At 43.5% G+C, this 27,107-nt stretch overlaps 1 protein-coding gene across 1 annotated transcript; it reads right to left on the bottom strand.

Annotated features, from left to right (window-relative positions):
* Positions 1 to 372: 372 nt before the first annotated feature.
* hook2 (hook microtubule-tethering protein 2) lies at positions 373 to 26,781 on the bottom strand. The gene is made up of 22 exons (XM_006631611.3): positions 26,578 to 26,781; positions 24,661 to 24,743; positions 23,325 to 23,397; positions 22,279 to 22,329; positions 21,521 to 21,653; positions 21,251 to 21,318; positions 20,496 to 20,558; positions 19,821 to 19,901; positions 14,684 to 14,847; positions 13,613 to 13,753; positions 12,542 to 12,743; positions 11,677 to 11,787; positions 11,012 to 11,099; positions 10,121 to 10,187; positions 8,562 to 8,699; positions 7,761 to 7,848; positions 6,836 to 6,870; positions 5,971 to 6,053; positions 4,704 to 4,807; positions 3,882 to 3,986; positions 3,196 to 3,267; positions 373 to 2,836 (listed from the first exon to the last, which is right to left on the bottom strand). Exons 1-22 carry the CDS (start codon positions 26,620 to 26,622, stop codon positions 2,696 to 2,698), a joined length of 2,136 nt encoding a protein of 711 aa, XP_006631674.2. The 5' UTR covers positions 26,623 to 26,781; the 3' UTR covers positions 373 to 2,695.
* Positions 26,782 to 27,107: the final 326 nt, after the last annotated feature.

Raw genomic sequence — 27,107 nt, 5'->3', positions numbered from 1 at the left:
CTGAAATCTAAGAAATCAGTCTCATCCAGCTCAGACAAGAAATAAAGGAGAAGAAGGTCAGAGTTTTATTCCCGATTGAGATTCAGCAGGATACTTTTTTTTTAGTTTGGTAGTTGCCTATAAAAAGTTTTGAGCATGCATAAGAAACAAACAACTCCTGTAAACTATGGATTAAACCATTTTTTTTAAGTGAGCCGGTTTCACGTTAGAGAAGAATAGCATTTATTTACGGATTGTGCAGAAACACAAACACAGCTGAATTGTAACGTGAACCTCTGGCTTGTCTTTTAACATTTCATCTCCCTTATTTTTATGATTCTGAACACCAAATGGATTTAAATGTGTCAAAGGACAGAAACATGACCACTGCAGTATCTAGACCCTATTTTATTTGTAGTGCAAAAGAATTACTGACAGACTTGAGTTTTAACTAACAGCCAGTATATTTCCCACTGCCTAGATTCCCCATGTAGTACAGAAAAAATTAAAACATCTAGAACAAAATATACAAATCCCCCAAATGCTCTTTCTCTCACCCATAATCTTTAGAACCTGTTCATTTACAACAGAGCTTTCTAATGTAGCATAGGGTAGCAGCTCTTGAAATAGACATGACTCACATATCAGAAAGGGACAATGTTCAAGAGCAAAAGTATTACACTGAGCACACTGGCAGTTAGAGAGCTCATCATAAAGTGCTTCCTGTTATATTGATGTTTGTCAAACTAGGGCAGCAGCAGTGCCTGTTACGTTCAGGATGTTTGTACAGAGCATCATTCCTCCTTATGTAACAGTACAATTACACTTTGGAATGAGAAACAGACCTCAAACCTCAAAGAATTCCAGCAATAAAACCTGATCCAAAAAGCACAGTCTTTGGTGCCTTTCAGATTGTCTTAAAACCTTAAAAACACATTAAAAACTCCCATTCTAAAACGGAATCCCTACCCCAAAGCCTAAATCAGTCATTCATTGATTCTGAGAAACTGAAAATATTTGACCAGTGTTTTTGACTTGCTCATTAGAACAAAAAATGGTAGTGCTTGAAATGGCAAGAGGTGCCAACAGTATTTCTAGCAAGTCACAGACAAGCATTTTGCCCAGCAACATATAAGAATGTAAGAGGAGCAGCTTGTAAACATGGTCACTAATCACAATAGTGTTATTCTGAGCTGCAGGTACAGTCAGTGCAGTTTTCAGGTCAGACCTTCAATCTGATTGATGGGTCAGACCTTCAATCTTAATTAATGAATTGCCCATTTGTCAATCTGATCACCAGCACAAATGTAGTGAGGATCTAAAATTTGATTTCCAACTCAATGTAGCTTGCAGGTAACCTATTTAATTGTACCTATGCTTGTCTTCATATAATGCAAAAAAAATGCTTTACTTCTGTAATGGTGTTCACTGCAAAATTAAAACAAGGCTTATTTTCATAATTCCTTCATAGCTGGTTTGAGATTAACTGTACATGAAATTTGCAGTTACAATCTTGAAAATACAAGAAGGCTAATGTGTAATACAAGAATTTAGTCCACACAGTCAATGGAGACTTAAGCTTAAATTGATGTTGTGCATCACTGAAACTGTTCAGAGGCACTGTAGTTTTTTTAGATTATTTTTGTGATGGAAACATATATAAAATAATATTAACTGGTATAATTATAATTTTCACAAAATTAAAGCTAAAAGGAAAGCAAAAGTAATAATTAAATGCAGCTACTAAACCATGATCAAAAGTTTCAAGCCTAGGAAAAAAAGCAGGGCACAGATTTTCATTCTGCTGTTCCCCTTTAAAACCTTGTGTGCCCAAAGGAGAGGACTGTTTCCTTCTCAACCGCAAAGCCACATTTGTACAACAAATCAAAAGAAACTATGAAAAAAAGGCCACATTTTGCTTCTAGCAAATGAAAGAATTCTAGACTTTAAAATATATTTAAAACACTACACTAACTAAAAAGTCCATAAAATGGAGTGTTAATATCAATTCTGAGATCTGACTTTAGTGTTTTGAGGCTGGAGACGGATACCGGATAAAGTACTGGATCAGATCAACAAGTACCATAATACTCCAAAGGAACAAAAAAAATAAAAAACTATACTATGCAATTTGACTGACATGTTCAACCCCTGCTAGAGAGAGAGCTTCATAGTTGCCAACATCACTCTAAGACCACCTGATTGTTAGAAGAGCTGGACCAGCTTCCTCTAAAACAAAACGGCATGGAGGAGATCAACACAGAAAAAGCACAAACATCCGTCTCATTTCTTCTACAGTCTTTCATGTTGGGTCAAATGAGGAAAACTAACTTTCTCTATACACAATTGGTATTCTCAGCACCCTTTCAGCAGCTCTGAAAATCAAAGTTACTCCAGGTCTTCCGGCAGGGTCTTAAAGACTACAGTATTCAGAGTAAGAAAATGGAGAAGCTTCTATAAGTCAGTTATAGAGAAGGGGCTGTGCTCTTTTTAGCAGCTGAGCCAGTTAATCCAACACAGAAGGGCAACAGCCTAGTACACCCTCCCAGCTCCTCAGTCCAAACATATGTGCATATCAGTCTGTAAACAGCACAGCTGTGTTGGTACAGTAGGAGAGCTCTGTACAAAAGGAGTCTGAATGGCAGGGAAGAGAGCGAAGCACACCAGCCCTCTTGTCCAGTTGTGGCCTACCAGGAGTCCAGGGATGCCCCACCTCTTATCTGGGCGAGCCCGGCTGCAGCCTTGGGGACAGTCCCCTCCTGGCGTTGGTCGACTGCCTCTGCTGGGCCAGGAAGGACTGGGCCTGGGTGGAGCCGCCAGCTCTCTCCATTGTGACTTTCTGATGAAGGGCCATGCCCTACAGAAACAGCGAGCAAAAGGAAAAGCAACCGTCAGAGGAAAAATGCTGATAATTTGCCATCAGTGACAGCAGCTAATATCACACCTCCCACACCCCCCAGTCACAAACCGTGGTAAAATCAGGGTTTGGTTTTTCTCATTTTTAATTTTGTGAATTGAAAAGTGTCAGCAGATCAGCAGTTCCATCAGTCAGAAGAGTTACAGGAAAAGTAAAAGGCTGATCAGAGCTCTTTGTCACTCCCTGCAATTAGACATCAATACTCATCTTGACAACTTTCTTTAAATTATATGCAAAACTTAAATCCCTGTACTGTTTTATAGCGTCTCAGATTAAGATGGTCGGACATTATAGCTCACCATGTTGTACCAGGCAGTGATGATGAGCTTCTCTTCCTGGTCGTGGCGAGACCTGGTCTTCTCAAAGTCATGCTGCAGGGAGAGCGGATTTTACTGTCTGGACTCCAGAAGCAAAGGCAACTGCTCATTAAAAAACTGGTCAATTGCCATGAAAGCCACTACTGGATTAAAAAACAATCCCACGCTGTCCCTCTGTAGATTTGTGAATTCAGTTGACTGCTATAAAGAGCAGCAGTTCAAAGACAATGTCTAGTGCCAAGATGACAGAAAAAGAGAGGTAGTGGGACCATTACTTTAGAAGTGGACAGTGAGTCCCCTTCCCACAATCCTTGTGCTTGGGGACCCCATCTAAATGCAAGGAGTAATGTCAGCAGTGTCCAACACTAGACCTGCAGATCAATGCCACCTCCTGGCTCCCATTTACCCACGCAGCTCTCACATGACTTGAATAAAACAACCACTGCCTCATGAGAATAACGTGATCTTCAGCAACTCTTCAGTCCTGAAGAGACCCCCAGTCCTCAAGGTTTATCGTTATCCAACTATAAACCTCAAGGACTGTGGGTCTCTTTAGTACCAGAAGCTAAATATCACCCAGGGACACAGAAGAAAGGTGCATTTGGATCCATGGGCATTTAATGAACACCATTAGTCAAAAATAGAAGCACATGGTGACAAGCTCTCACCTCCAGATACTGGATCTTCCGGTCCTTCTCGCTCAGCTGGTTCTTTAGTGCCAGGACCTCGTCAGACACAACCGGCTGCTGCTTGGGGCCGAGGGTTTTAATCACCTGTCAAGCACCAGAGTTGGGCCACAGGTCAGTCACATAGCAAGAACATATAAAAAACGGACAGCTCAGGGTTCTGCTCCTTTTAGAACTGGACATTATACAAGGGTTCTGCCACAAAGTTTAACAGTGAAAAGGAGATGGAAGTCTTGATGTGGACATACCAAGTTACTAATGCAGGAAATAATACCTATGTACTCTTGATGCACTGCCTTGAATGTGCAGTGTCATATGTGAAGCATGATTAGAGTGCAGGATCCACAAAGACCAGACACGTACAAAACAAGAAGCTCCACTATAGGCTGTCCAAATCACCTGCCTCAACCCGTCCCACTAAACTCAATGCCTGGAACTGGAATTGATTGCAGAAAAGGGCTCCTGATCTCATTCATACATGGCACAGTTTTCCACAACATGCAGGTGCCCTGTAACAATCAAAAGGTGGCACCATCCAGTAGACCCAGTTAACCGTTTGCCAATCCTGCATGTGGCATTAGAATAGCTGTTTTTTCTAACCAGGGTATCTGCCTACTTGTGTCAAATTCTCTAGTTAAATCAGACTCTCAGCTCTAACCTTGAAGTACCAGTGTGTCTCTGGAGCTTCTTCCTGAGCTGGGAAAGTCTTAGCGAACTTGCTGGCCCATGACAATGCTCTGCAAAGACACAGCCAAGCACACCCTTCCCATCTGCCCTGCACACTGCCCCCTGCTGGTGACTGACCGTGCGTGCCTTAATCATGTATCTCTTGTAGCGATCCTCCATGGCCTTCATGTCCTCGTCTTTTTTCCGCAGGATCTCCTGAAGCTCGTCGATCTTTCTCGCCACTGAAACAGCAAGGAGGGAGAGGAGCCTTGGTCACAGCATTCCAAATACAGGGTACTTGTATATAATAATTCCTTACACTTATATATTCTGGGAAGAGGTTAGTGGGGCCAGCAGGGGGCGCTCACCCTGCGGTCCATGTGGGTCCTAATGCCCCAGTATAGTGACGGGGACACTATACTGTAAACAGGCGCCGTCCTTTGTATGAGACGTAAAACCGAGGTCCTGACTCTCTGTGGTCGTTAAAAATCCCAGGGCGTTTCATGAAAAGAGTAGGGGTGTAACCCCGGCGTCTTGGCCAAATTTCCCATTGGCCCTTATCAATCATGGCCTCCTAATAATCCCCCTCTATAAATTGGCTACATTACTCTGCTCTCCTCCCCACTGATAGCTGATGTGTGGTGAGCGTTCTGGCGCACTATGGCTGCCGTCGCATCATCCAGGTGGATGCTGCACATTGGTGGTGGTTGAGAGGAGTCCCCATTACCTGTAAAGCGCTTTGAGTGGAGTGTCCAGAAAAGCGCTATACAAGTGTAAGCAATAATTATAATTATTATTATTATATTCAAAGAGCTTTACAAGAACTCCCCTCCACCACCACGGTGTAGACCTGCCCACCAGTCCTCTCACCACACATCAGCTGTCAAAACACTGGATGACTAATCCCATCTCTGATCCTGGGAAGCTTGCATTAAAAATATGTAGACTGATGGACGCACAATAATTTATTCCCATCAAAAATCAAAAATTAGATTAGCTGGTGTTTTTCTGGGACTGGGAAGGACCATCTTAAGCAAGGACTGCAAGACTGTTACCTTCTAAACTCACTCAAAAGCTATTTAAAAACAGGAGAGAACTGGATTTTGCATGCTTCCAAACGATAACCTTATGCCCTAATGGAGCCTATCTAGCTGGTAAAAACCCCATGCAAGGACAGAGAAGCAGAACAGCGTCAAATGCAGCTGTCAGCTCAACTGCCAACACCAAGCCCTCAACCCTCAGCTCACAAAATCAGCCCCATGCTCGCTTCCCGAAATCAAGACCCTGAGGCTTTTCTGAGGCCGTTTTTTTTCTCCCTCACTGGACACTTCCAAAACGAAACAAGACAACGTGGTTTGAGGGTCTCCCCTGTGCTACGGTCTCAAAGGGGAAAACATGAACGCACTGCCGCTGTCTGCGCCGGGCTCCAGGTCATCAATGTACTCCTTCTTCTTCTGGAGGTCTGAGTGAGCTTCATGCAGCTTCTCCCTGGACAGGCAAGAAAAACACTGCATTAACCAGCAGACAATTAAAAAAAACAAAAGAACTGAAAATAAGCCTGTGCCGACTTACCGCTTAGCGGCAAGGCAGTTCATGGGCAAACCGACTCGACTGAAATTGTTTTGCCCATATTTCTCAAACAGTAATGAGCTGCACGTACAGTTTTTTTAATCTGGGGTAATGAGCTGCACGTACAGTTTTTTTAATCTGGGGTTAAGCGGAGAATATTTCCATGCATAGTAGCAGCTTCTAAGAGCCAATGACCAAAACACCTCCCATTTACGCATTGCAGGGCTCAAGAACAAACTGTAATGTATGCGTTTACAGCTTAGACAGCAGCACACTTAACTGGCTAGGCTCCACATGTCACAGGCGGTAACTGGCAACAATAAATACTTGACCCTGCCAAACTGCTCCAAAGAGGATTGCTCCGATTTTCCCTAAGGGCAAGTTTTCCCCTGAGCCTAGAGGTATTTGCTACAACAAGCAGTGTGTGCAGTAGCATGGGAATGGCTTCATTGTCCTTGACATATCCTGGGAATGCTGGGGAGGTGTAACCAAGGTTCAAGCTCTAAATCTGATCAACAATCCTTGCAGCACAAGCACCAGTTCCCTCCTGAAGTAAAATCTGCAATGACTGGTGTAAAAAATAAGGAGAATAGAAATACAATCAGATATGCAGCTGGTATTCATTGGGTGGAAGAAGCATGGTGTGTATATGGGTGGGAAGGAGAGTAATCTAAAAAAACACCACAAACAATTCTACTCACAGATGCTCCTCCAGTTTCTTCTTCAGCAAAGAGGACTATAAATGGAAAAAAAAAGATGACCGATGAAGTTTTCTTTTAAAAAAACCCCACTATATCTGCTAATGCACTCGGAACTCAAACTGGCATGCAGGGGTGGGCTGTACTTACGATAGCCTGTGTAGAGAACAGCAAGCAATCAGGGGGAGAAAGAAAACTCAGGTTAGTGATTCCACAGCAAGGCAGGGTGCGTGTTAACTTTCACACACCCTGCAAATCACAGCAAATCACAAAAATCAGATGAGCAGGGTACACGATGTGTTCCACACAAACAGTTCACTTTGATATGGCCTGAAAACACACAGGTCAATCCGGGCCTACAGCTCACCTCGCCACCCACATCTCCTGTTTCTGTAAATACGACCCAGGACAAGCAGTATATTTACAGGGCCTAAAAATATCCCCGCATGCCTACTGGCCCCTCCGTGTCTTTATGTTGCCTGATCTCCACTGGGTGTGACCAATATATTTCACAAGAGGGCTCGGGTTGATAAGGGTGATTTGAAGGAAAGTCCACGCTGGCCCTCCGCAACAAACAAATTCTAAGCGGGAATCGGTGAAGGTGACTGGCTAAGGGATGCAAGGATATAAAGTAAAATTCAATTAAAGCAAGAAAAGGCGAGGTGAAGACGCTCATCTGAAGGAGTCAAGGTGCGTCACATCATTAGCAGATAGAGGGCCTCACAGGCCTCATCAGTCAATCAAGGCCCTTTAAACAGGGCGAACCAACTCATTTAAGAAAGCACTTTTTTAAGGAAACAGATGGAGAGAAAAAGCACAAGATCCTGGGAGCCCCAGCAGTGCATAAATACAGCAGTGCCCTTTGCAAGAAGACCCCCCCACTTCCCCTTGGCAGAGAAACGGTGAGCAATCTCCATCACGCACTCACATCCTCAGTCTTGCTTCCTTGCTCCTGCAGGGCTTTCTGCAGCTCCTCCACCTGGGACCGCAGCTCGGAGACCTGCTGCTGGCTGAGCCTGGCAGGGGTGGGGGATTGTGGGGGGAGACGGCATGGGATCAGAGAGAAACAGACACAGCCCCAACACACATTTCCCCTGCCTTCAAAAGCTGATGACTCCTAGCTGGCTCCAGCCTTCACAAGGGCTCAAGAGTTACTTTATTCCCCAAAACTGACTTGCAAGATCAAGTAGAAAGTACACAGCTGGGAGTTTATGTACAGCTGTTTTACTAATCGTCAAAGCACAGAGGTGTCGTGTGGCATGTGCCATCACCTCCTGCATAAAAGCTTAGATTTAGATCCTGAGCATAAAGTGTCCAAGCTTCCAAATACCGTTGTGATTTTGCAAGCTCCATTTCGTGTACATTATAGTCCCTGTGTAAATATGGTAGGCTTGGCACACTGTCATGGAATTGAAACCCCTGTTCCACATCACTTTTATCCATATCAGGATTTTCAAGCTGCTGGCCCATGTGTTCAAAGCCAAGAAGAGCTGTTAGGATATTTCATGCTATTGATTGTTAGCTTCTTGTGGGTGCTTGGACACAGGACACCCCTGGTGTGGTTCAGATAAGCATCATGGATATATATTAGATTTTTGTTAGTGGAAGTGTAGTATTTCTTTTGCAAGAGCCTATGGCTAAATTGAAAAACACAGTTAAGAAACAGGAGGGCCAGCCAGGCCCACCAACAGATCCTGCCCCAGACTCAAGGAAGGACAGATGGACACACCTGTTCTCAGTCTCCAGTCTGTTCTGACTGCGCTGGGCCTCCTCCAGCTGGCTCTCGGCCTCTCCCAGCTTCTGCCGGTAGCTCTCCTCCTGCGCACACAGCATCTTGTTCTCATTCTGCAGCCGGACAATCGTCTCTCTGGCAGTGGAGAGACGGCACACAGGACACAGAAACACCAATTTACATCCGCCAGCCTGAACACATTGACCCTGTGTTAGAAACCCTACAGTAGCTACCAGCGTCTTGAAAATTTTATTGACACTTCACAGTGCAGGTCCACCATATTTATCTTAACTGGTTGCACAACACTATTTGTACCTTCACATGGAAGTCAGTGTACGGTACTTGGTATTTATATACCCAGCTGTCCTATGCAAACGACAACATTGTGAACCCTATGAACACTATAGAACAATAGCATTTGATGCATGTGCAAATGGAACAAAGAGAACCACATTTGCATGGACATGGCAACACACACTAAGTAGATGGTGTTCATGTGAACAAATTAATGTCCATAAAGACCAGCACATGTGGAAAGAGAGAAACCAGATGCACAAAGCTGTGTTTTGTCAGCTGCCATCCTCCGGAGAAACGTAGCGTTTGAAATGTGGTCTTGTATGCAAACTGATCATATTATTTTGCTCCTCGTGGATTTTTCACAATTTTGCTTCTTGTACGGGTCTGCTAGCATCTTATGCTGCACTGAATTGTGAATCACTCTACAGACACCATCGGGTATTTTTTTGCCTCAGAAGCTTCCGACCAGAAGTGACGGCACCATTCTCAAGGGCCCCAGTCATCCCAGTCACAAACTGTTTTCTCTCCTACTGTCCGTTAAACGGTATCGAGCTTGCAGAAAAGACATTTCATTGCCAGCAACTACTGCTGCATGCTGTATTGTTGTGCATTTGATAAATAAACTTTGATTGGTTGATTGACTGATGTATACAGAACAAGACAAGCTTGGATCCCAATGGTAAAAAATAAAGATCCTATATGGCCAAAGGGTCTTTCTGGTTTTTGTTGCAGCTTCATCTGTCAATCAACAAGGCTGATTATTGGCACAGGTGGAGGTTCTCACCCCTTGCCAGCCCCAAGAGGTCTCTTTTAGCTGAATGAAAAGACAGACGCAAGGCTTGGCCAGAAGACAGCAATTCGGTCCTGTTAATTAAACAATTAAGTAGCCGAGAGGAAAAGCCAAATAAAAAAAAAAGAATTATCTTGGTATTCACAGTGGAAGATTAAAGAGAAAAAGAAAAACCTTTAAGCTCAGATTTAATGAAGTAAAACAAACTAGAAAAATGCCTCAGGTGACTTCAATATTGAACAATCTCAGGGCACCTAAAATAGTTAAATAGGGCCTGACTATGTTGGTCCAAGAGATCTGGAAGAAACAAGGTCCGTCACTCAAGGATCATTAACAGCACTTTCAAGTGCCACATAAGAACACGCTGTAGACCTTCCAGACACCCAGGTTTCTCTGTGCATCTAGATTCCTTCCAAACAGGCAATGCAATAGCTTTGTCAACAACAAATGGCAGTTTTACAGGATTCACCTGAACTCTGTGGGCAAACTATCTGCCTGTAGGTTACCCAGTGTGCTGGAATCTTCATGGAGTGCACCTGGAAGAGAAAACAAAAACATGCGAGATGCAGGTATGAACATACTTTAGTGACAACATAAATGGCAGCAATTTCCAACTCTAGTCCTAGGAAGCATTACATGGTCTAGATTTATAATCCAATTAGGTACTCATACACAAGGTAAATGATGATGCACACCTGTTTTATACAGAGCTCATGCGTACATAAAAATGGTGTAGCTAAGGCTGGACTGCAGGCTCCCGAGCAGCTCAACCAGTAAAGGCAATTAACAGTGCACTCAGGTCTCACTGCGGTGATCTGAGCAGTTTGATCTAAAAGGAAACTGGATCGTGGCTTCTAGCAAGACTGTGGCTGAGATTACTGAACTAATGTCCCACAACTGGCAGAGTGCCATTCAGTCTCATTTCTCCCAACTGGGTACAGGAGTCCCTGCTGAAAAGCCTTACAAAACTATTGATTCCACAGGGAATGCCAAATTTCTGATGATAGAAAAGCTCTGATGTGTTATTCGAATCCCTCAGACATGATCTAAATCGGATTTACATCAACTCGAAGAGCCCTGATACACATTTGATCAAATGCAGAAAATGCAGAGTGTAACAAGTAAAAGACTCCTGCTGATGTTTATATTAACGAAGCACAGTAGAAGTGTGGGACTCCACTATTTTTGGATGGTTCCCATTATGAATATGGCAGGGCAGTGGACAAAAAATGTTTGTTACATTGTTAATGTATACCAGAATGTAGACGCAGAAGGCAAAGTTATGACTAAGATGATTTCCCTGTGACTCAGCATGCCAGTACTGCTGCCCCCATGCCCCGCCCATCTGTCCAGAGCTTACCTGCTTGGCTCAGGTACCTCTGCTGCAGGTGCATACAGCACAGCTCATCATAAGCCTCTCGCAAGGCGTCTCTCTCAGAGATCAGACGCTGCAACAACAGGAGACACTTCAATGAAGTAACGCCTGCGTCGCCTGTTGGGAGCTCAGGCAACAAGAAACAAAACTGCAGCTTTGAAAAACCTTCCACTACAACAAGCTGATCATGGTTTCTTTCTTAAATTCCAAAACAAAAAATTCCAGTGGCACAAAATCAGCATCTTATAGAATCAGTAGTCAACAATAAGGCTGTTCTTCAGTTAGACAGTAGATGTCAGTAATGTTCCTTGAATGACTCCCATAGATCACAGTTCTATTACGTAGCCCACCCACAAAAAGAACTCTCCTTCAACAAAACACTTGGCACTAAACAGAGTATCTGGAGAGCTAAGCCCTGCATGACATGCTGGGCCTAACACCTCCACGAAACACAGAAGAGGCTGATGTTTTAACAAGGCTAATTGGAAAAATGCAGTTTATACGTCAGCCTTTTCACAGTTACCACAATAAATGCTTTTATATTTCAGTAGCACCAGGTTTACAACAAAAGGCTGCTGTGACACTGTAACTGGCACCAACCCACTTCACCATCTTAATTAATATCCGAAACCTGAAGGCCATTCGCCTACCTCCTTCTCCTGGAGCAGGGCCTCATACTTGACGTGGAGGGTCTTGTACTCGAACTGCCACTTCTCAGCCTTCACGGCCTCTGCCGAGTGCTTATCGCTGAGCTCGCGGACCTGCAGCAACGACACAGGCCTCTCAACGATACGCCTCTTCCCTCTGTATGCCCACACCCCCCCCAGGTCCCACAATATTGCCAGTATAACCACCAGCTCCCCCCTTACAAACATCTCACAGAACTAAACTGTCTCCCTAGTCCTCTGACTCTGACACGAAGGTGGAGATATAATAAGAAAATACCCAGCTGTGGAATAGCTTCACTGGTCTATATTACCACTATTCCCAAGTCTTTACTCATTAGATCAAACAGTTCCTGTAAAACTCTATGATCAGGAATGAATATCACAGAACAGAGGAATGAAGATCAATGTAATATTCACTTAATAACAGTGCTGGCCCCCCTGAACCCCCTCTCCTGGTGTTAGGCAAACAAATTGATGAGAACAGAAGAACTACCCAGTCAGACTAAAGGTTCAAGTCAAACTCAAGGGTGTGCACTTCAAGCAGACACTAGAGATACGACAAGTCCTGCTGCTTTTAAATTCAGTCCAGATGTGAGCCAGGTCATAGCCTTTACAGTGCACTTAAAGATTAACCTGATATTTTAGAAAAAAGGAAGGAACTTGTCCGCTCACGCATGCCTGAAATCTCAGATTACTCCAATGTTGGGACAATATTCTGAAACCAAGGTATTTGAGAGTTACATCTTCCTCTGTTTTTTGGTCTCTATCTAATCAAAGAGCTCTGTCCACCCTGCTGGACTGAGGCTCCTCCAGAACAGGGCTGTGGGACACCAGGCTCCGTGCGGACCTGTCTCTTGTAGCTGTCCAGCTGGCTGCGGACAGTGTTGGCCTTGCGCAGCTCCTCCTCCAGCTCGCAGGTCCGCGTCATGTAGACGGTGTTCCTCTCCTCCAGCAGCCGCACTTGCCTGCGCAGGTCGCCCAGGTCCTCCAGCTTCTTCTTGTAGGTCTCCACCATGGCTTCCAGCCGGCTCACCTTGTCCGAGGAGTGTCTGTGGGCAGCAGATTGGCAGATGGGCACAGCACCACAGCCAGCAGGGCCGGCTCAACCCCCTCTGACTGAGGCCACGGCACCCAAGCATTTTAATCAGGCCCCGTTTTACTATTCTTCTGCATTAAGAAAATGAATTACCCGGCCAAAATAAATTATTTAATTGGTCTCAATTGGTTATTAATAGGAGGCACAAACTAGCTTCCTAAACCTGGTTCTTGCAATGCTAGAGCCCTGGGCTTTCCAATGCTTTATTTGTTTTTAAGCATCTAAAATATTTCTGATTTCCAGATGCTAATGAAAGCACAACGTAAAGTGACACTGTGGGCTAAGCATTTAGGGCAGTGCAGTGGCTCTGTGGCTAAGGTTCTGCGCCTGTGACTGGAAGGTTGCCGGTTTGCATCCCGCGGCCGGCAGAGGAATCCTACGCCGTTCAGCCCTTGAGCAAGGCCCTTAACCCCAACTGCTCCAAGGATGCCGTATGAATGGCTGACTCTGTGCTCTGACCCCAAGCTTCTCTCCCTGTCTGTGTATCTCATGGAAAGCAAGTTGGGGTATGTGAAAAGACAAATTCCTAATACAAGACATTGTATATGGCCAATAAAGTGATCTTGTCTATAAGATTAACTAAAAAAAAAAATCTTGCATCTAGATTAATAAATAAGACCTGTGCCTTCAAGCCAAATGCTTGGTAGTTGATACACCATTGCTGTTTGGAGACAGAAATCACCACACCTATTGTACACACAGATATAATCAAAGAGCAGAACAAACAAAAAAACTTTGTCCTTTAGAAGCATTTAAAAGGTGCCACATTAGCCAGTGACAGAAGGGGGCAGTAGGGAGGGACAGCAGCTTGGTGTGACTCACCGCAGGACATCCATCTCATCCTTGAGGGACTGGGCCTCCTCAGCCAGGCTGGCCAGCTCCTCATTCCGATGCTGCTGCTCTAGCACCTCCTTCTCCAGTATCTCCGCACGGATCCGCATATCATCTTTGGCATTCTCCAGCCTGTGTCATGCAGCATGTGCAAGAGGAAATACACTGATGAACATCCCTTGCAGACAGGTTCTAAGCCCAAGCCTGCCCACCTAAACATGGCAAGAGTTTGTCATGTTTAAAATCCTAGCGCCAGCAGCCATACCACTCTGCAACTCACAACTGGCAGCCCACTGAAGCTCAGCAGGTGTGAGCCTGGTCAGTACCTGGATGGGAGACCTCCTGGGAAAAACTAAGGTTGCTGCTGGAAGAGGTGTTAGTGGGGCCAGCAGGGGGCGCTCACTGGGGCCCCTAATGCCCCAGTATAGTGAAGGGGACACTATACTGTAAACAGGCACCGTCTTTTGGATGAGACGTAAAACCAAGGTCCTGACTCACTGTGGTCATTAAAAATCCCAGGGTGTTTCTCGGAAAGAGTAGGGGTGTTACCCGGCGTCCTGGCCAAATTTCCCATTGGCCCTTACCAATCATGGCCTCCTAAACCCATCTCTGAATTGGCTTCATTACTCTGCTCTCCTCCCCACTGATAGCTGATGTGTGGTGAGCGTTCTGGTGCACTATGGCTGCCATCACATCATCCAAATGGATGCTGCACATTTTTGTTGGTGGAGGGGAGTCCCCATTACCTATAAAGCACTTTGAGTGGAGTGTCCAGAAGAGCACTATATAAGCGTAAGGAATTATTATTATTAACAATGTACTGGTATTAGCACTGCTTGGTGGACTTGCCTGCAATTGACTGGCGTCCCAGCCAGGAGGTGTCCTGTACTCTCAGTTCAGTTAACAGAGAGATGCTCCAGCTACTAAGGCTTAACAAGAACTTAACCTACTGTTCAATTTAAAGCAAAACTGGATAAATTTTTTCATATTAAAGGAGATCTAGAGTTAATCTGGCGCCGGAGGAATTGTGGACTGTAAACACGGACTGGTGTTGCTCCCTACCTGTAGTTCTCCTCCTGCAGCTGCTCCATCTGACTCTGAAGCAGCAGCAGCTTTTTGCCAGTGATCCCAGCAGAGACGTCCAGAGGGTCAGAGCGGCTCAGTCTTTCCTTCAATGACCTCGTCTCGGCCAGCAGGGCATTCTTCTCCTCCATGATCGCAGACACCTGAGCCAGACACAGAGGAATCCAAAATCAGGAGACTAGTGCGTGTATATTTATACTATTAAAAATGTAGAACATTATACACATGTCCTGTGTTAGCTATACCGTGCTGATAAGCAAAAGCTGCCTGCAGCCTGCAACTTTGATTTGATACATAAAAAGTACAATTAGAAACCTGTTTAGATGGATAAGCATTCTACCACTGTACAACAAAATTGAATCAATATTCCCACGATTCATAGTCCGTGCTTACTGTTAAAACACCACAGCCTCAAAAACACAAATACACATATATTACAATGCCCTTCTCTTTGTTTATAACAAGACTAACTTCCCTTTTTGTATGATATTTATTCTGACATTTTAAACTAATTTGGAGAGTTCCCCCCCAAAGTCCACATATTTAAAATCTTAAACATCTGACTTACCCAAGTAATTTGTTTATGACTTTAAGGTTAAATTCTGGCTAGATCAAATGTTCCTAAGCATCAAGATAACACATATGCATATGTGAAGAGGTTTAGAAGTGCCTTTAAAGACATCCAAAAAATGAAAACCATCATGAAAAACCTGGTATGGTATTCCTGCATTTCTTGCTAAAACAGTCTGTGTAAAAGGCCAGAGCGAGCAGGCTGCTGGTACAGCGGTGAGCGTCATAGCTCTTAAGTCCATGTTTGATCGCAGGCAGAAGTGTGTGAAGTTCGCAAATTCTCCCCATTTCCACATGGTTTTTCCTCTCACCTCCTAAAATCATGCTGATGAGGTTAACTGGGGTCAACATGGAATCTGTCCATGTTGCGATGGACTGGTATACTGTTAGGGGAGCAGTCCTGCTTGGCTCCAGGACAGGCCCAAGGTCTGAAGACAAGGCCCGACTTTTTTTCTATTTGTAGAAAATCAGCATTGCTCTCACTGAAACATACACAGCCCCTGCCATATTGATGAAGAGCAGCCCCAGAAATGCTGCCACTCACAGGGTAAATCTTAGGCCTTGACATGACCATCTTCATCAGGCCCTGTCTGGCACAGAAGGCCAAGTAAGCAGACGGCCTGTGTGCCTCGCCCGTTTGCGCTTTGTGTTGGAGCTACATTACCCTAAACCAGATCAAACCAAGGGAACAGCGCCTGTGTGCCTAAGTCTTTTCAGTTTCACAGGTTGGTTGTGCTTCACGGACGAGCCCATTGTGCTGGTTTGGCCTCCATGAGCCGCTGGGATGTTGCACTGCAGCAGACGAGAATTAGTCCACATTCCAGATGCAGATGCACATTAACAGTCAGACATGCAAGGAACTGGGTGACCCCAGGGAAGTGTCCATGTGGCTACTTCTGGACTGATCTTCAGCCAGCTGAAGTAGACCAGTAGCTGACAGGTTAATTCAAAGCGAGTTGCAGACCTAGGGGGCGTGGACCAGCTGCTGTGACAGAACCACTTACAGTGCCTTGCGAAAGTATTCGGCCCCCTTGAACTTTTCAACCGTTTGCCACATTTCAGGCTTCAAACATAAAGATATAAATTTTTTATTTTATGTGAAGAATCACCAACAAGTGGGACACAATTGTGAAGTGGAACGAAATCTATTGGATTTTTGAAACTTTTTTAACTAATAAAAAAATGAAAAGTGGGGCGTGCAAAATTATTCGGCCCCTTTACTTTCAGTGCAGCAAACTCACTCCAGAAGTTCAGCGAGGATCTCTGAATGATCCAATGTTGTCCTAAATGACTGATGGTGATAAATAGAATCCACCTGTGTGTAATCAAGTCTCTGTATAAATGCACCTGCTCTGTGATAGTCTCAAGGTTCTGTTGAAAGCGCAGAGAGCATCATGAAGACCAAGGAACACACCAGGCAGGTCCGTAATACTGTTGTGGAGAAGTTTAAAGCCGGATTTGGATACAAAAAGATTTCCCAAGCTTCAAACATCCCAAGGAGCACTGTGCAAGCGATCATCTTGAAATGGAAGGAGTATCAGACCACTGCAAATCTACCAAGACCTGGCCGTCCCTCTAAACTTTCAGCTCAGACAAGGAGAAGACTGATCAGAGATGCAGCCAAGAGGCCCATGATCACTCTGGATGAACTGCAGAGAACTACAGCTGAGGTGGGAGAGTCTGTCCATAGGACAACAATCAGTCTTACACTGCACAAATCTGGCCTTTATGGAAGAGTGGCAAGAAGAAAGCCATTTCTCAAAGATATCCATAAAAAGTCTTGTCTAAAGTTTGCCACAAGCCACCTGGGAGACACCCCAAACATGTGGAAGAAGGTGCTCTGGTCAGATGAAACCAAAACCGAACTTTTTGGCCACAATGCAAAACGATATGTTTGGCGTAAAAGCAACACAGCTCATCACCCTCAACACACCATCCCCACTGTCAAACATGGTGGTGGCAGCATCATGGTTTGGGCCTGCTTTTCTTCAGCAGGGACAGGGAAGATGGTTAAAATTGAGGGGAAGATGGATGCAGCCAAATACAGGACCATTCTGGATGAAAACCTGTTGGAGTCTGCAAAAGACCTGAAACTGGGACGGAGATTTATCTTCCAACAAGACAATGATCCCAAACATACAGCAAAATCTACAAAGGAATGGTTCACAAATAAACGTATCCAGGTGTTTGAATGGCCAAGTCAAAGTCCAGACCTGAATCCAATCGAGAATCTGTGGAAAGAGCTGAAAACTGCTGTTCACAAACGCTCTCCATCCAACCTCACTGAGCTCGAGCTGTTTTGCAAGGAAGAATGGGCAAGAATTTCAGTCTCTCGATGTGCAAAACTGATAGAGACATACCCCAAGCGACTTGCAGCTGTAATCGCAGCAAAAGGTGGCTCTACAAAGTATTAACGCAAGGGGGCCGAATAATTTTGCACGCCCCACTTTTCATTTTTTTATTAGTTAAAAAAGTTTCAAAAATCCAATAGATTTCGTTCCACTTCACAATTGTGTCCCACTTGTTAGTGATTCTTCACATAAAATAAAAAATGTATATCTTTATGTTTGAAGCCTGAAATGTGGCAAAAGGTTGAAAAGTTCAAGGGGGCCGAATACTTTCGCAAGGCACTGTATATCGCACCCTGGGTTTGTCTCATTCAAAGGGCCACGCATAAGGGGTCTGTGCAGTACCAGAGCCGGAACCAGCCATCTGCATGTGAAAAAGCCATTTCCTTAAACACCTGCACCGGACACAGGAACATGGCTTTAACGGATTTCGAATCCATTTCGATGTTCGTAGTGCTGGTGCAATTAGTCCACCTGCTGGCCAGAATATTAGCAACACCCAGTAAATAACGAGCAAAACTGGGCCTCTTCCAACTGCAGCAGGAGCAGAGCTGGAACTGGATACATATTCCGCAAAGCTCCAAGACATCTGACCTTCAGATGACATTGGTATTCATTGCTATGGAAAGCGGATGAACGTACTGCGTTTCACCGAGGTAGTTTGCGCATTTCCCTGAGGGAGAGTGTGCCATTTTGGATACTGAGTGCACACAGCTGTGAATAAAAAAAACTACATACTATACCATATGGCTTCACAGCATACAGGTAAAGGTAATGTCACACCTGTATGCACAATAAAAATTGCTAAATAATTCTGCTTCCAGTAGTACCCTTCTAGGTCCTAAATTCATATTTGCAGTGCTTTATAAAATATTAATTCTGACCATCAAAAAGATTTCAAATATAATTCCTAACACATCAGCCGCCTAAGCAGAGTTTAGATTTTGAACCTTTTGCACTTGTTCTAGAGCTTGCTTTCCGATTAGTCAAAAGGTGAAATGCACAAGTCTCCCTGAATCCGGTCCTCGGCCCTCATGGTTTCTGCAGGTGACCGCTTGCTCTGATATACAGGGCCCGATTCCTTGCTTTTCTATAGTCTCCAGAGGGCCAGAGAACGGAACCGCAATTATAGGAGAGCTAGTGCATTGTACAAGACCTCCCTTCAGAGGCACATTATTCAAATATTCATACACTACCTAAAAGCAAGGTTCAGAATGAGAATAAGTAAACCTGAACCCTGAACCATGCACCTGTTGGCACAGCTGATGTGTTGGCAATGAATGATATTTAAAGTCTCCTGAAATCGTGCTTGCAGGCCTATGAGAGCTCTGAGCGAGATAAGGACAGAGAAAGGAAGAGTGAGGGGTGAGTCACGTGCGTGCGACAGCGCTCGTTGTTGGTTAGACAAGCCAGAATTTCTTCAGCCAACACACTTACCTCACTGCCATTAACACTGCCTGACTGCGAACTTCGACCCTTACAAAGTACATCTTTATGGGACAAACAGCGCTCTTTAGAATCACACAAAAAATAAAATAGCAGATCTCATTCCTAAGTCATATCTTTAGTCTTCAAAGCAAAAAAAAGCTTGCACTGCTTCTAAAGAAGAGTTTAATTAGCTGTTATGTAACAGGGCATCTGCACAATGGTTTAACTACAGGATCTAAGTTGTATAACAGAGAAATTCAAAATCATCATCCAGATGTGGTCCATGATGGTTGAAGTGAGTTCCCTCCTCTATGTAGAAGTGTATTGGCATCCTCTGGTACAAAATGTGCTAAATAATTGCAAGCAATTAATTTCTTTAAAATGATCTACAAAGTTTCTGCTATTTTGGAGGAAATAATCAGTGTTGCAAAGTCAAATTGCACACTGGCATAGCTTTGGGCTTACAAAGGCTTCCACATTAGTGTTTATATGACACTAATGTCATAGAATATCACACTATATGACCATGTCTCGTGAAAGTGAAAGTAGTGAACCAACCAAGCAGCACCAGTTAATAAGTCTACTAGTTAATACAGTTGTAGATAAAGGGTTTTATAATTAGAATTAACAAAAACCTTTTTTAAGAATTAAAGAAATCATTTAGCAGCCAATTGCTCTAAAAAGGGGGAAGCCTGGTTTGGGTATCACACTCCACATGCCTGCGTGACCCATGCACTCTGACCCCTCCCATGACCCCAAGCTGGTCCTACCTGCTGCTCCAGTTCCCGACATCGCTGGGTAAGATCCTCCTTCTCCTCCATGTCCTCACTGAGGAAATAATACTTCCGGGACTGACATAGTAAAACAGACACATCAGAAAGGAAGGAGGAGAATGTAAGTAATTGACAATGGAAGAATCCTTAGCATCACAACAGAATATTAAAATCCCATCAGGCAGCTAACAGCTATCTGATGCTCAAATATTGATACATGCGTTTATATCAAGAACTGAGGTACAGAACTACAGTAGTGCCTTACTTACTGGGATATCTGTTAATACACAAGATGGACTTTACTATGTTCAGAAAAGGTGTATGTGATTCAAGTGCCACTTAAAACTACTGTCTTAATGTATAACTTCCATCCTGCATAAATTACACTGGTTCACTGTCAGATTTAGCATAGCAACACTGCTCACATATAAAGCACTGCTGGGCTAGAGCTACCTTTTATTGTTGTGTTGTTACATTTCATGTTGTCCCCCCAATACATCTCATTTTTACATGAGTATGTGTGCAAAGGCCTCACTCTTATAACATCATTGTCGTCTGCAGTTTTGTAACTGTGTTTGCTATCCTGATCCTAACCTGATGAGGTCTATGCAAACTCATCCCGTTCCTGAAGAAGGGGTTTGTAGAAGAGCCAGAACACGGAGCAACACACACCTGATAGTCAAAGTCTCCATATGTTTCAGGGCTTCCAGTGTCCACTGTGTCCTTGGTCAACAGCTATGTAATGATAGCAAGAACAAACAGAGGCATTAAAACAAAGCTTTGGTCGTGTACACAGCCTTCCCATAGTCCCTCCCTCCTACACCCCCGTGTCAAATGTCTTTTCCCAGACGTTACATTTTCACTCCCTCTTGGATTCCTTCTTCAAGGCCTTACAAGTGAAGTCAGCAGTTTTCCAGGCTTTTCTTAACGTCTGCAGCTGTGTGTTCAGGGTGGGTAAAATTTAAGTCTTAAGTTTATGTTTAAACTGGACTTGATTTATCCCCAATTGTTTTACACATTTAATCATCTGTGATTACCACCATCACAGATTTCAACTCTACTCTTATCTCAAGAGGAATAATGCCGAACTGCATAAGAAAGTATGGGCTGTTGGTTCTTTGGCTGGATGTTGGTATTTTCTATTTCTTTTGTTTTGTTTTTTAAGTGTTTTAAATATCTAAAAACAGATTTCCAAAACTCTTTCAAGGTTAATCAAACTTCCTGAACACATTAAACTGTATATCACTTTATTTTTCTAGTTTAACATAAAATGAATCCCTATTGGAAGTAAAAAAATATATAAATCTTTACAAAAAGCCCTTATTTGGAGAAACATAACTTGACCTCCTCCCTTCTTTGAAATGAGGATTGCAATTCTGGCAATGCAAAATAATACAGATAGGAAAAAACGCACACGCAGACCTCACCTCCTGGATTGCCGTCATCACCACATGCTGCACAGACTCCTCCAAGGTCATGATTTGCTGGATATGTTCTGCAACAGAGACAGACACTCAAGAGCCGACAGCTGGGGTGCTCCTCGTGAGCGAACAAGATGGTCTTGTGCACAGATGAGTGCACCAGGGAAGTCTTGCAACTGCCACGTGAGCACCAATCCAACCACTTTCATTCCCTGAAACCTGCACGTGGGGTCCCACTGGGCAGTGCCATGTTGCCCCCCCTCACTACCGGCTCACCTTGCTTCTTCTCGCAGCTGACCGCACAGCCCAGCACCAGCTGCACCAGTTTGCCCAGTTCCGTCACGTCACTCATCTCGCCAATGCGGTTCACGTCAGGCAGGTGGACGTCTGACACCTGGTGACCCAGCACCTACTCACACCAGGGGCAGGAGACACAGGGGGAAACCCATCAGGATAAACACCTACATCCATTAGTATTCAGCCTCTTTATCCAATACAGGGTCACGGGGGGCCCAGAGCCTATCCCAGGAGGCAAGAGGCGCAAGGCTTGGGTACGCCCTGGACAGAACATCAGTCCAGGACAGGGACACACGACCAGCTGTCAATTAATATACCAATTTGTCTTTGGACAGTGGGGGGATACCAGAGCACCCAGAGGAAACCCACACAAAAAAGGAGACAACATACAAACTGCACCCAGCTAGAAACCCAGGTCCGGAATTGAACCCAGGCCCCAGCACCGTGAGGCAGCAATACTAACCATTGCACCAACATGCTACCCTACCCTGGATAAAATCTTTCAACTCATCCACCAGTTTCTGCACACAGTACTTAATGGCAGATTTCCTTCAGGAAGACAGAAGAATCTGCCATCAAGTTCCAGGTTTTCACTCTGTAACAAGGTTGCGGATGGAGGCTCAGATATAATACAGACCAAAACTGTTAAATAAAATGAATTACATTCATGACAAGAAAGCGCATATTGAGGTGCTGTTCTTTGAAAGAACTCTATGGACACCCAACACGGTACTCACGTCATGGTAGTACTCCAGCATGCTCTGAAGAATTTTCTTCAGGTTGCTCACCTGTGGAAACAGAAGTAGTTAGTATCAATGCTCACAGGCTGGACAAACAAAAGCAACACATAAGCCTGCCTCCACAGATGGCATTCGCCACAAACAGGTGCTGAAACTGGAAAACAGCAAGGCCAGACAGTGCTCTGTGAGAGAAACTGTCCAAGGAAGTACAAATAAGTGAGGGAAGCATAGTTCTTGAGATAAAGAGGACATCTATTTCCAAAAACGTTTCCCTCAAATCCCACCGAGATCACCATTGCCATTTTAATGACTTGCACCCACACAGAGACACAAAAAACTCCTTGGAAAAAATTGCTGAAATGAACTCCCCCCTCCCCTCCTCCAAATATACTATTTCCTAGCATCTAAACATCAATGTTCTTTATGAGTATCTACTTCAGGGCCTGCATCTGCAAGCCACCAGATACAGAGGAGTTTGTGCCAGCTCTGGTTTGTGCTTTGCTGCTCCTTATTACATATATACCCTGCACATTAAGGCTGTTCCAGTTAACACAGTAGGGATCTTACAGCAGTCTGCAGCCCATAGTCATTCCGAGAAATTACACCATCACACACCTGGTAGTCAGTTATTTTTCCAGCAGCACCTCACTGAAGGTGACTTAGAAGAGACTTAGACAGACTCACAAGAGAATGAACTACCTTCATGACCAAAAAGCTGATTGATTACTTAAGAATAGTCATTCCTAGGAAGTGAATGAACCCTCCATGTTTGACATTCAAAATCATTCTAATGTCACCCGCTGAAGATTGTAAGGCGAGGAAACCTAAACGCAACTGAAAACATTTCGTTACAAACGTAACGCAGTCATGTCAGTCACTTCAGAATTCCTCGTTCAGTTGACACTTACTGAATTTGCCGCCGAACGGCGCAGTGATCCTGGGGTTTGAACCAGTGAACGTCCTAATAAGAAACCCCTTTACCTTCAACCCCAGGACTTCCTTGCTGCTTTCTACAAAGACCAAGATCTCTGCCCCTTCCATACCTTCAACCTCCAGTTGGTGTTGCTTTCCTCTTTGATTCGACAAAGCCACGCCTCATTGAACCAGGAAGAGTCTCTGAAAAGCATAGAGGAACAGGGGGAGGATTACAGAACAGCCACCACCTTTGGTCTGCAGCAGAGCTGGGAAACCCAGGTATCAAGAAGAAAATCAGGTTAACTACAGAGAAGTGCATTTAAAACCAAGAACAAAACAGAAGGAAATTCTTTACAAAATGTCCATGGTATTTTGGGACCTTATGGACCTGATCTCATGATAACTTATTGACTTTACTCATCTAACTGGCCACAAACATGAAGTACTTTACACTAAGGGCTGTGGGAGTGTGAAACAAGCTGGCCAGCCAATTTGCTTAAGTAGATCCATTGACTTCCTTTAAGAAAGCCTGGATGAGATTCTTGGATCAATAAGTTACATCAAATAGGCCAGATGGACCAAATAGCCTCGTCTTGTTTGTAACCTTTCCTTTCTTGAAAGAAATAGGCAATTGGCTTCAACATCATGGCTGTTCCACACTCCCACATCCCTCCCACCTTTGGCTTTGCTTTCCACTTGTGCCTTCTGGTTCATGAGTCACCATTCATTCCAAAATTCATGACGTTTTATTAACTTGTTTAGATTAAGAGATGTTATATGGGTTACATTAGGCTCCTGCATCCAAACATTTGAAAGATAAACTCTGGCTTTAGCAGGGACTCACAGATACAACATTACAAATGACACGCTCACATAGCCAACACACACAGCAAGCCAAAATCACACCACTAACTTTGACTAAACCCACAACCCCGATTAACAAAGCTACTGATAAGGCTGCTTAAATATTAATAAATGTCTGACTCCGTGTGGCATTCCGGAGTTTTGTTTTTTTATAACTGAGGGAACCTATCTATTTATTAAATATTAAGATTCAACCACACCTCTGGATGATTGTCAAACGACATGTAGATAAATTTACTGCACTTTTCACTTAATGGGGAGTATCAAAACTATTTGTTTTTCTTTTTATACAGTACTTGTAAATGTGCATAAAAACTGGGAGGGTGTCAATAAGAAAGTGAAGAAAACAATACATGAAGTTTACTTTGTATGTTATGAACTCCAGACCCCTGGTTTAATTAATTACTCTTTCAGAACGAATACACATCTTTAAGAAGCTAATTTAACCACCACTTGATTCAGTTAAGTATCTGAGACCTAACTTTGCAAATAAAGCCAAAAACACTGGAGCTATTTCACAGGTCCAGGATTTACTACCCCTGCCAACCAATCCACCTGTTCATGACCTTTGACCCCCCACCCTCATTTACATGACCTTACATTCTGTGCAGCACATGTGCAATGGCAACTCCATTGGTCAGGTCCTGTTTGCTGGTGCAGCAGGGCACTTGAAATATCTGCAGCTGGGGGAGGGAAAAAAAGGAAAGAGACAGAAAATGGTTATTGGTCCAAAAAAAAGAGTTTTGATTGTGACTGCACAACCTGGGACCCTTCAAATGCGACATATTTCACATTTGTACGGAGCTTCAATTTAAAATATTATTGAGACTTGAAAGTTATACCTCATCTTAATCTTGAACTCTGTAAGTATCTGAAAACCAAAGGAATTGAACTGGGCAAATACATTCTTTACATTCTTTTAGCTATTAGTAATTCAGAGAGCTGGATTGACAGCAGGATAGACCGGAACTGGGGACCCTGGTGTCTACAACACATACACACTGTGTTCAGACACAGGGCCTCTGCACACCACCTATTTTTTAAGAAACTCTCCTATTATGCAGCACTGAGATATCTGAACAGCCCTGCATCTATAGTACTCTTGCTTAATACAAGAGGAACTGGAGGTGCAAACATTTGGCATCTGTGATTGGCTGAGGAGCCAGTGGTGAGAAACTGCCACCTGTGGGATCATGATTGAACCTTTCTAAAACACAATCCACCCAAAAAATCCTTGCAATTCCACACTATCCAAGATATGACAGCTCCTACAGTACTTCACACAGGTGTTGCTTGACTGCAAAACTACTCCCTTATTACATATATGATGCTGAAGATTAACACCCACTTCCAATGAGACCCCTAAGGCATGAAATCTGAAGTCAGCAAAACTAATGTTTATTTCCAAATATGACTACAGATTAGGAGATTTGGCATCCTTGTTTGAACTTGTTTTTAAATACCATATCAAAATCCTCCAATGCATCTGCCAGTATAATTTAGTTACAGACCCCTCAATTACAAATACCAAAGTCAGCTTTTCGATTTTGCAATGGCTGGAGGAGCTCAGGTTTTGATTTCAACCAGGCCAAATTAAAAAATATGGCCAAACAGCTATCGCTTCCATCTGCTTTTTGTACCAATGTTTTGTTTCAGATGGGTTTGTTTTTTTGCCTGGCGTTTTTGTCCGTCTTGTGCCTTCATTTTCTGTAAATAACCCAACAAAGCAAAAAATCCTGTGAATATAACGCTCTAAATTAAAGGCTGAACCTGTATTCCTTGTTTTGTAACGACGCAAGAACGCATTTGCCTGTTCTTGTAATGGACTTTAACAACTAAAACTCGGATAGCTATTGCGCAGTGAACTGGATCAAAAAACTCGGCTGAATAAACTTCGCACGCAAGCTTAAATGAATGCCTACGGTTTTTTATTTTAATTTGATTTGCCTTGATATGCTTGGGCTGTGACAGTTACAAAAGCTCGTTCTAGCCCAAAATGAAAAATATATTCTGGGAGGCATTACAAACACAAAACAAATGGCTACAATGCACATTTGTTGCTGTTGTTAACAGGCACATGTATAGCTTTATATACATTTGGCTGACCTCGATATACATTTATGCCTTCAAAATCCCCAGTAGAAGTGAAAAGTGTTGTAAATCTAGTGACCATTTAAAAAAAAAAAGGTTTAACTAACGAATACCATAGCCACTGTGGTATAGGAAAAAATGAATTATTTATCTCTTATTTTACTCATGGTTTTCTTGGGGTTCGTTTGAGAATATTACAGAACTGTAGAATTTTCTACACGCACGGTTTTCCCGTCTTCATGATCTGCAGTCGGTTCAAATTAAATATCAAATTTCCTCGGAGGGCATTTACCACCTGTTTCTCTCACACGAACTGCTTCACACAAGCCAGTCATGCACGGATAGGGTCAGGTTTCTCCTGACTGTCTTTATCCATCCTAGCGTCCAACGCCGGGAGAAAAATCTAAGAAAAAGATAATGTCTTACCCAGTTTAACAACGAGTCACACAGCTCAGCTTTATCCAAACTCATGGTGGTTTCAACGTGGGAAATATATGTATTGCTCCTCAATTTGGAGTTTGTTATTGTTGATGTCTTGGTCTACAGCCCGAACTTCGACCAGGAATGGCCGCCCCCCTCTCTCTCTTGCACAATTTTCCTCTCGCCTTTTCTCTATTACTCGCCAAATAAACCCTGTGGGCCGCACCCTGCTCGGCTTCCGTACATGGGACGGAATCCATAGCAACGGATTAGTGAGGGGTGACCGATGAGTGCCTGTTTAAAAATGACATTTTTTAAAAAATAGAACGGATGTATAGCCATCATAAAAGTTTGTTTTACTAATTATGTTGTTATACTAATATCCATGAAAATAAATGGCCAGCGTCTTCTCCAAATATTAATCCGCTTAAAATATAAATGGAATTGTATGTTAAAACTATTCAAAACGTCAAAAAGCAGAAAGCTTAACGAACCTGTAACATTTTAAGTTGTGTTCTTTTGTTTCTTTTAAGTAT

Source organism: Lepisosteus oculatus, chromosome 11, assembly GCF_040954835.1.
Source record: "Lepisosteus oculatus isolate fLepOcu1 chromosome 11, fLepOcu1.hap2, whole genome shotgun sequence".
NCBI lineage: Eukaryota > Metazoa > Chordata > Actinopteri > Semionotiformes > Lepisosteidae > Lepisosteus > Lepisosteus oculatus.
The sequence above is the reverse complement of the archived record's forward strand: the minus strand, read 5'-3'. Positions and strand labels throughout refer to the sequence as shown.